Here is an 11,064-nt window from a genome sequence, read left to right on the forward strand (position 1 = left end):
ACATTACCGCACGCAGTCACGCACACTCATGCACACAGGGCACGCGCAACATAACTGCGGGAATGATTTTGTTTTTGCTGCTACGTCTAGTACACGGGTGTGTGTTGGTTTTTTTTTTGCGCGAAACATTAAAAATTAGGCCCTAAAAATAGAACGCCACCATACGCGCCCGCCCCTGTCGATGTTGGGGTCGCGCTGTGCATGATTTTACAGTGCCAAAGTTTGCATGTACCTCACGGTCACGGACGCGGTACCATATTCGCTGTCTCTCTCTCTCGTCTACTTCTGCGTACCCCTGCCAAGGGTAACGAAATTTGGCAACGTTCGGTACAGGGATAGAAACATTCGCGTTAAGTCGTCGACAATAACAACAAAATGGGGAAAATACAATGCTGATATGCGTGCAGACACCACCAACACTTTGCACATTGAGAAATATGCAATGCAGCCCGAATCGCACAATGCCTCACCAGTTTACTGTGTCACCAAGGAAACGACATTAGAGTTTTGTTTTTCCTCACCACCCATACACGCACTTCGCACGCATTAAACACATACACACACGTTAACCGTGCATGAATTTATACACTTTTGCCTTAGCGTGAATCAAATTCGGCCGCACGCATACGCATTTCCGTGACGGTACTACACGGCCAAACGGGCAGAGACCGAATACAGTCTGGCGTCATCAGCGCAGGTCGTGAACGGCGTACGATCCATACTTGCCAAAGAAGCGAAAGTACGTTTACTTGGTACGATTGGATTCGCCGGAGCAATCGACCTGTCTGCAACAGTGGTATAACAGTGGATGTACGCAGAGAAATAGAGGATTGGTTTGGTGTACGGTGCACACATCAGGGTTCGGCAACTTTTAGCTGTTTTGTGCGCAACATATTTCACCGTTTTGTGTTGGATCGAGTGTCTACATCACCAGTTTTGTCTCGTATAGGGTAAGTGCACCAATAGTGTTACAAATAGTCAGCATGCAAATAATTAAAACTCTGTTGGAGGTGTTTAGAAGGAGCAAATTTAGATGCTTCAACGAAATATGATAGAAATTAAAAAAAGTAAGTAAGTAAAGAAGTAAGAAAGTAATTTAAAGAACTAAAAAAACACTCACACACCTAATTCTAGTCCATATAGCCTCAAACACATATTCTTTATGGTTGTTTTGGGTTTCACAAGTATTTTTTTTTTATTGAAAACTAATCAGTAATAGATTGTTTGGCTAATTTGCAACTTTAAGTACAACATTTTAGTTGTTTCACTGAACATCTGTAGAGTAAAAAATTGAACCAGTAAAAAAAGTCCATTTTAATCGCAGCACAGGACAGATTATATTAATCCAAACCTGCTGGATGTGATATCCTTTCTTCGACAAAACGAAAACCTCAATTTGGAAGAAGTATTCGACCACAGTCTGATTAACAGATTCATCAGCATTCCCCACCCAGACCGGTGGGCGAACCCATGCACTAGTGGGGGACGTACCATGATCTCATTCGACACGCATCAGCACGTTCTGGTTCCAAACGACGACTGGCGTTATCTCGCTTGCGCGGTCGCTTTATTTAACTTTGAAGTGTTTAAACTCTTCAACGTCTCGGTTCTGAGGATGGCGCACGTCGAACCGGTTGCCGGTTGCACAACGAGAGCATTGAAGAGAGCACAGCATTGAATAAAATGAAGTCAAAGAATGCCAGAAATGGTAGGCCTAGGATCTCTTGAGGTTGTTGTGCCGCTAAAGAAAATCAAGAGTGCATACTAAGTCATAGTGTCGGATCTCAGCACACATTGAATGACAGACCCCGAGCTAAGTCTTAACTTTCTCCAGGAAGCGAGTACATCGTGATGGATTAGCCTGCATTTGGACCTTATTTTTGGTGGCCATAAAGGGTCTGTTGTCTAGGACAGGAGTATCCCAACTGTTGAGCCTGTGGGCCAGTAGCTGGAAGAATCGTAAATACATAAGACAATTTCTATTAAAGTTTACTTTAGCAACTGTATTTGTGCTTCAAAGTACTGGTTTTAACGATTAAACAGTAGTCCTGCCCCGGTTACCCAGCAACAAACGTGACTGCACCAGAGTCTTAAGATGAAGATCAAGTTCTGAGTGATCCTAAGACCTAAGACCCTGTAGGTTTAAGCAATCAGCCAAACAACTGAGAAATAATTTATCAAAATGGAATTGGAAACCTTTTCAGTCGGGACCAGTAGGGAATGTCCTAGAAGCAGCTGAACGAAGCGTTCTGGTGCTACATTTATGTTGGAATGGTTAAAGATAACGTTTTCCGCCGGCCAACTTGGTTAGCAACACTTCAAGTACACTATTAACAACACTTAGGGCTAAAATTCACACAGAGAATCAAGTACAATAACTTCTGGGCAAAAACAGACTGACAGTAAATGGCCACTTGGCTGATTGGTCTGCCAAATAGGTCAGCTAGCTTTTAGATTATCCTACTCCATAAGCAAATTTAGCAACCAGATAAACGCGTTGTAGAATCGATCAAGAAAATCTCCTTCTAGTCGCGAAAATTCAAAAAGCACAGCAAGGAAAATGCCTGTGAATGTGCAGCCATTTTGTGCAATATTTAGAAGAGTATTGAATCCCACATGCACAGTTCCTGCTATGCAATTGGAATAGAAAACTAGAAAATGGATAAGATAACGATAACACTTTCAAGCGACGGAGGCGATTCGTTGAGGGCTTTTAACACGGTTTTTTCACACGCCCTTTCCGCCTAACCAGTGCTTACTCAGCGATAAATAATGGAACGTTTGCCGAACGCGTTCCAAGTGGGGTATTCACTGAAGCATTCACACCATACGAAGCTCTCCCGAGCAGTGTGCGATCGTGGAATGTAACGTTGTAGTGGACGCCATTTTAAGCTTGACGATCGTTGCTTTTCACTCGTTCCAAAGTCCACTTCACTGTACGCATAACAAATTTAACCAATCACGATCATCTGATCGTTGGCCGTTTCGCTCGTTCCTTCGTTTATATATGAGTAAGGTGGAATAAGGAATGGTGGAAGCCGTATTTTATCTGCTTCAGGTGTAAATATGTTTTATTTTTCAAATGTCATACTTTAATGTTCATTCACATTAATGCAGAGTCGCTGACTCGTTGACCTGATCACTATGGAGTACGTTGTCGTGGCATGGTTCGGTCAACAATCATTCTTTGGGATGCTCGGTCGGAAGACTCCCGATTTGCGATAGGTTTTGCTTCACCTGCACCAGCCAACGAATTCGTTATGCCTATGCGGTTGCTGTCGAACACCTTCCTGGTAGGGTATCATCCTCATAGCATGCCCCAACCTTCGTATTCTGTCAGCCTTAACCATCAAGCTCATGGTTCATTCTCCAAACTCCATGCTCGAAAACAACGCCAAAGATGGCCCAGAGGATGCATCGACCAGATACGCCAAGAGCGTGAGCATCCTCCGCTCGGATGGTCTAAGACCCGTGTCCATTGGGAGGACCACCGGGTGAATCTATGTATCTTACAATTTGTGCGGTCTCCAAGTCTTCTGGATCTCAGCCCGTGGTATGCACGAGTCTCCCTGCATAATTCATCTCCGGATATCGCAGCTAAAGTCATTGTACGAAGTAACGACCGTCCCAAGATAGCAGAACTTCTCTACCACTTCGAGGTTGCCTGCACGTCGCAAATGGGCCCTATCACGGGTGGATCGCATTGAATCTCAATCCGATTCTTGCTGCTTCACTGCCGTCAATGATGGCAATGTTATCCGCGAAACCAAAAAATTGGAGAAACCGGTAGAAGATCGTGCCATGGATGTCGTTGTCGAGCCCCGCGCTTTGACACCGTAGTAGACAGGAGAGACCCGCGAGATTCGAACGATTGCGATAACATATTAGATATGTATTGAGATGTACTACTATTGTCTTTATTTGTGAAAAATCCCTTACACTTTTTTAACGCCCAAAGGTCACACGTGCTGTTGCTTGCCGATCGGTCCAAACACGAGTAAACTTTCGTTCTTTTTTGCCAGTCCAGATCTTTTTGACAGAGCTGTCAGAATAACCCTGTGACAGATGCCAGCAGGTCGCATAGTATCGCGCGGATGACAAAACGTTTTTTTATTTGCTGCTACAGATACTTTCACCTTGCACTTCACCCACCGTCCATGGTGGCCTCTAAGAGCTGGATCAGGACGACACGGTATTCCATAGCTCCTTTCGATTCTACGGCATCGTAGGCCGTCTTGAAATCGATGACCAAGTGTTGCGTAGGGATTTGGTACTCTCGGCCGACCTACCGACGAGTAAACATTTGGTAGAGGGTGGATTTGACTCCGGCAAACCTAGCTTGGTAGTTGCCGACGAAATTTGTAGCCAGAGGGCGCAAGCCTGCAGAACAACATCTAGGACTGGGTCCGGTTCACAATTAGTACACTTAGATTGCCAAACGGAAATGAATTGTCAGACACAACGAGGTGCTTATTGCTAGGCCTTAATTTCAATTTAAGGTGCTTCGTGCCTCGACAACTTGGTCAGACCCAAAACAATCTATGCGGCTGACGAACTTATTCCAACTCTGATCCATAGTTTTGATGCTCGGGCATAGATTTCCATAGAACCCAGGAATTACCCAGGAATAGACCAACAGTCACCGACTTCCGGTCTTTGCAAACCTCTGCTGTGCATTAGCGATTAAGCAGCCACACTGACTTATGGAGCACAAAGAAACCGAATAAGCAAACAATTGAACTGCAAACTTTATGGTAATGCAAATCAATTAACCTCTTCATGCCCTTTCATTTGCCTATAAAACTATCAAACTATAAACGCTCGCAAGCACCACCTACCGATGGTGCTTGCTTGCAAGGGCGCATGTGTCACCACGCCGGGGTAACACTTCCCCGTCAAACTCCGCGTGCAATCAAAATTCCTTTCCCTTTTGAAGAGCGCATGTGCCGACTGCAGCCAAGACGATCGACCAATAACGTTCACCTTCAACGCATATCAGTCACGGGTTCAACGGGAAGCGATGGGATCACAAGGGTCCACAAGCCCCATAAAACAGGCCGATTCCATCAGAAGCATCGATTTTGCTCAATGCACGTGTGTCGCTTTGTTTCAACCGCTGACTCGTTGAGCTTATGTAACAATTCACACAATCAAAACACGCTAATCGTGACCTTGGGCCCACTATCTATTCCACCTGGTTGCTGATATCATAGGCTTCGCGTACACTTAGGCCAACAAACTTCCCAAAATCCACTACGTCTGACAAACAAGTGGAACCTGCCCTGGGCACGTCTACAAAGCAAGAAGTGAAAGAGAGTTTGGGAAATGTTTCGTTTGATCGCCAAGACTTGCTCTTTACCCGCTCACACCACCTTGTCACTGTAGCTAATAAAGGACAGATCACAAACCGAAAGATCATGAACGACTGATATTAAAAACCTAGGAAGATCTAACGTACTTACTTATCAGGCGCTTCGCTTATCGCTCCGAGGTCTTGGACTGTTGCAGCGGTCCTTTAAACGGCTTACGATCGAGCGCCGTCGTCTGTTTTTTCAATATCCAGGCCTTTCTGGCGGACGCATCAACGTCATCACTCTAGTGTTGTGCTTGATGAATCTTTTGCGAAGATTCATTCATATGAATCTTTGAAGAGGAGTCATTCAAATCAGGAGTCGACTCTCTAAGAATTAATGAATCCTAAGAGATCTATGAATCCTTGAGATTCCACCCTCAAAGATCCTCAAAGATTCATGAATCCTCAGAGATTCATATGAATCTTTGAAGAGGAGTCATTCAAATCAGGAGTCGACTCTCTAAGAATTAATGAATCCTAAGAGATCTATGAATCCTTGAGATTCCACCCTCAAAGATCCTCAAAGATCTATGAATCTTCAGAGATTCATGAATCTTTGGAATAGAGATTCAGATGCATTCATGCAGTTCAAAGATTCATTCTGATTCATGAATCTGAATCTCAATTACCCAACACTACATCACTCCATCGCAATTTGGGACTGTCACGCCTCCTCTGTCCATGTGGAAGATCTTATGGCGAAATATATCTTCTTAGGTGCCACCATCTTAAACCTTAGAAACCTTAATCGCTACACTGTGTAGACACCTCGACATCAGTGACGTTTGAAGAAGAGACGTCAATTCGACAGAGCCACATGGAGAGCGAACAGCAGCGCAAGGTTTCGGTTGTGTTTTTTTTTGTGATTTCTTAAAATAAAGAAATGTGCGTTGAGCCACATCCCGGAGGTCCCAAAATAACAAATAGCTGCAAAAATAGAAAGAAAGCTAAAATCTAAAATGACTTTATGGGTCGGGTTGTTCGGTGTCATTCTCACAACGTAGCCAACCAACCGGAGCCTGGAGAGCCTGCTCGAAGAAATCTTCATTGTAGCAGCTCCTCCATTGTCCATCCACCTGTACGGGGCTATTTGTTTTAGAATTTTTAAACGTGACAGAAGTCATATTATATCAGCGGTAATAATAATTAATACTTCAAGCATTTTACATTAGACTATTCATTATGCCATCTAGGGTCCCAGCGAGTGTAAATCCGCCACTGACGTACATACATGACGGGTCAAGCTTCTGGGAAGTCATAAATGTTTTATGAATGTGGTGGAAGTTGAACATGTTTTATTAATCCGCGACGAATTCAGCGTGTCAGGAACAACCGACAATAGCTTGGGGCGAAACGCAAGCGACCAAGCGTACATACACACATCCAAAAGACTCCGCACACAAAGCATCTGCCGCTCTGTGTCTGTGTATCACAGCTCCGACAAAAGCAACGATGGTCAGTTGGCTCTCCCCTGTTGAAACGGTGAGTCATTACTGCAACCCCCAACCACCACCACCCGCGAATAGCTTGGGGCGAAACGGAAACGATCAAGACGATCGTCACATCCGCACAATCCGGAAAAAGCTGTGATATGTAAGTTAATTTATAGCCAATCGGCACAAATAAAACTAAAGAAATAAACGTTGCACAATGTGTTTGAGTAAATATTCCAATAAGGTGGTGTTTTTGTTTATTAGCCTGACATTGAGTTTTACATTGCAAAAACAGCCAACACATGTATGACACAAACTTTCTTTGGGCTAAGCATTGCTGTCATTCCCAACGCTGCAACGAAGTTAAACGTTGATAGTGGCATAATCCGCACTGAAGGGAGAGAGTATTTCGCGATCGTTCTCATCCATCAGCGCTGGTTCGATTTGGAGCTTCAGATCTTCACAGGAACGATCGATTTGAGTGCTTTACGGGGGTAACACTTCACTTTACAATATTTCCAATTTCCACCTAGTCAGCATCGTCGGCGGTGTCCATAATTGCTCGCATGATGTCCATAATTTGTTTATACCTCTTGCGTAACGCCTTCAGCATGCCGAAGTTCTTGCTCACGTCCGGTCCGAAAATCGCTAGCGCAGTATCGATGCCGTGGAGAGTCATGCTTAACCCGCACCACGTGTCCTGGGTGATCATGCCAGACGATGCAACTTCTCGTACCGCGACCATGTCCAAATCCATATTTTCGACGATGGCAAACATGACCTTAAGCTGTAATGCAACAAAACGGTGTTGTTGGTACTCCATTAAAAAAAACGAAAATGTAATTGCCAAACCCCACTTACCATTTCGCGTTCGTAACTGTTCAACATCTTGCCTATTTGCCCGACGATTTGCAACTGTTGCGTCCGGCAATCGGTGCAACTCGCCGGGCGCAATCGATCGAGACGTACTACAACTGACACAGGCACAGGGCAATCTACGGTACGGCACGGTGGAGGGACTTTGGGGCCCCCCTAATGAAGTGTGACGAAGAGCGACACTGAATGGGGCACCCAAACTGTCGCACTTCAAGCGGAAGGGGTGGGTGACTAGTAACTACCCGGAAAGGGTTGGTGTGGGGGTGGAATTTTAGAAAAAAAAGAAAAGGAAGGAATGGATGGAGCAGGGGGTGGGAATACCATTGATTACCTGAAGGAGGTGAGGAAGAGGTGGTCTGTGAAAAAAATGATAAGAGGAAGTGGGCGGCGGGGGGTGGGTGGTTGGGGTGGCGGAACTCATTCGCAGACTCCCTTGTTGCAATCTTTGAGGCCCTTCTAACATTTAACAAAGAGCGTCCAAGGGACCGCCGGTCATCGACACACACACACACATACAGCATGTAGCAAGATAACTAACACACCTTCTCATTTTAGTGACTCTGATGGTCTCTCGTAGCGACGATCAGTGAATTCAAAACGTAGCGGATTCTCAAAACGCAGCCACGATCCATGCTTTGTGGCATCTTTGCACGCACCCTTTTCTGCCCAAACGTTCCGGTTGCTCGTTTCGCCCGTCTGATGGAGCACACGCGTATAGTATGAGGCGACAGTACGACCGGCGCTTTGTCCTTGGCCTGTTTATCCGGTTCACCCGGTGCTTCATCCATGTGTTAGGGAGCTGGTGTTGGTTTGTGTTGGTTGGCTAGACTGTTCGCGAACCGTCCCGCAATGATTTTCAGTCCATTTTTTTTTCAAACAAAAAAAAATACACTCTTTGAATGGACTTTGAAATAGAGGCAACAACATAAGAGATGGTTAAACATGATATTTTGGAATTTTCCGCTTATTTCGCTTTCGCTTATTCTTTTTAAGGAGTTTTGTAGATTTCTGCAAACACTGTTACACATTTTATTTCCAGTTTTTAAACATACAAACATACAAACATTTAACATAGCTTTAAGACCTTGTTATTAGTGCCACAGTGCTTAACATAACTAAAAGGACAAACTATGTTTCCTGAAATTTACTAAAAAAATCGAAATGTGATAAATTTCATTATAAACTTACATTAAAAAAAACTCTTGAACTTCCATGGTTAATGTTAAGCACACATTTTTTCGTTAGAACGGCCTGGCCGTATCGACTTATTTTACCACGTAACCGGATAGTCAGTCCTTGCTACGGGGGATTGGCCCGGATGGGATTTTGATCCGGTCCGTTCGTGTGAAGACCGGCGCCGCTACCATCATGCCACCGGTACGCCCCTTCTTTCTAAATTATAAGGCAGGCAAACAACTACTAAACATTTCACGTAATGTAAATGTAGTTTTGAGCAATTTTTTAATGGCTTTTAATTCCATGTGTGAATTCTCAGTGGCTTAATTCAAAATTGCGAATGACGTAGTTTAATCAATTTGTAATGATCAATGATTTAATATATATTCCTCTTTTCCCGAGTTACGCGCGTAATTCGAATTCCCTTTATAATATCGTTTATGTTTAGTATTTAGTAATGATCAATTTGTTCTTTGCACGTTACGAAGCACATTAATAATTGATATTTTTACGTTACCATACATACCAAATTACACGAATTGTCAAAATTTTGGGATTCGCGTAACTCGAGTGTTTGTAATTATTTCTCTGATTCTAGCGATCCGATTTATTTAAATTTGTAATCGCCTGTTTTTCTTTTTATGAGATTGATTTAACTTGCTTTTAAAAAGATAAAATGTCCCACCACAATAGGTATGAATTGGCCTGGAACAACAACAAAGTGCATGCAATAGAACACTTATTTTTATAGTGATGATGTAAGCCAACCGTAGTGTGGATCGCGGCATCGAAATGAAATTATGCGGAGCGACCAAAGGAAGAGAGCGAGAAAGCGCTGAGAGCAGAGCGAGAACGATGTTTACCTGTGGGGGCGCAATGCACATGAAAGAGAGAGGGGGAAAGATCGTCGTTTGTAGAGTTGTGTAGAGTTGACGGAGATGTGGTGAGTTAAAAAGCGCGTAAAAAACGCAACACAAATTTCCACATAACAAACGATAGTCCAACCAATTACTAATTGAACAGTTTCTTGAGTGGTAATTGAACAGTTCCTTGAATGATATTAAACTGAACTGAAAAGCAGACGTGCCTTCCCTATGCCTATCTCTGTTGCTATGCACACAATGGAAATGGGAAGCGACTGTGACTGGTTGACTGCAATCTACGACAAAATGAAAACAAATGGCACAAACGAAATGGCGTCTGTTATAATCGCTCCCCCCGACCGAAGGTTTCCCCTTCCGTTATACTAGAAGGTTTGCGTTATTTCAACAACATTGCAATGAATGTCAAACAATGTAAACAAAAATTCAAGAATGCCATTTATTGATCATTCAAACAACTAATCCCGACGTATACAAACGCTCCGATCTTTGGATGACACTCTCCAGGAATGTTTTGGCCGTGTCCCATTTGGATCGAAACTGTTCCAGGCCGTGCAACAGCGCCCTCAGCTCCGGTGGATCATTGCTGTTGATCAGCGTGGTTAAATGTGCCCAAGTGTCCGTAACGTACTGGATGTTGATCCGCATGAACTCCCAAGATTGTTGCCGTAAGTACACCGTCATAGAATCGAACTGTCCCCAGTATTGCTGGTATGAGTGCATCCAAGCGATGTGTACGCGCAGACGTTCCGCTTCATCTAGCACGTAAAGATAGCGCGACTCCTAAATACAAACATTCAGCCTCATAAATCCAACCGTGGTGTGCAAAACGCATAAATGTGTACTTACAATATCGTCCGGTGGGCTATCGCTCATCGTTGCAAGGATGGCACAAGCGCAATGCACAAGAGAAAATAATGCAACATAAGCTCCAAAACAAACCGACGCTTCGAAGCGCGTAAAAGCGACTGACGCATCGTAAAATTTAAGTCGCCTTGTGCCTGGAATAGGGCATTTGCAATAGTGTTCGTGGTTTCCAAGGGGTTGTCTGCTCCCCACTAGAAAAAATGTTTGGACCCCCGTACGCATATGTTCAGAAATGTGATGACTGGGTTGCGTTTTGCTACAACGAAAATCGTGGAGGGGGTAGTTAAAAGAGGGGCGTGGCATGATTTTAGGGGAGGAAAAACGCATAAAACGCATGTACTGCTCGTTCAGTCGTATTTCCGTAAACACATTGAGAGAAAAATTCGAGCAGAGAATGTGTGAATAAAAATTATTGAATAAACTTTCAGCTTATTGTCACGTTCAATTTCAGTTATGTCCACTACAGAAAAATAATGTA

The 11,064-nt window shown here is 43.8% G+C and overlaps 1 protein-coding gene across 1 annotated transcript; it reads right to left on the reverse strand.

The window, feature by feature from the left end:
- Nucleotides 1-10,169: 10,169 nt before the first annotated feature.
- LOC128712319 (uncharacterized) lies at nucleotides 10,170-10,595 on the reverse strand. The gene is made up of 2 exons (XM_053807214.1): nucleotides 10,569-10,595; nucleotides 10,170-10,502 (listed from the first exon to the last, which is right to left on the reverse strand). Exons 1-2 carry the CDS (start codon nucleotides 10,593-10,595, stop codon nucleotides 10,170-10,172), a joined length of 360 nt encoding a protein of 119 aa, XP_053663189.1.
- Nucleotides 10,596-11,064: the final 469 nt, after the last annotated feature.

The sequence above is a fragment of the Anopheles marshallii genome, chromosome 3 (assembly GCF_943734725.1).
Source record: "Anopheles marshallii chromosome 3, idAnoMarsDA_429_01, whole genome shotgun sequence".
Lineage (NCBI taxonomy): Eukaryota > Metazoa > Arthropoda > Insecta > Diptera > Culicidae > Anopheles > Anopheles marshallii.

Excerpts from the sequence above, each read along its gene's own strand:
- LOC128712319 (XM_053807214.1), bottom strand. The coding sequence starts at position 10,595 with ATGAGCGATAGCCCACCGGACGATATT. Across the intron at positions 10,503-10,568 it reads ATAGCCCACCGGACGATATT|GAGTCGCGCTATCTTTACGT; the intron begins GTAAGTACACAT and ends GTTTGTATTTAG.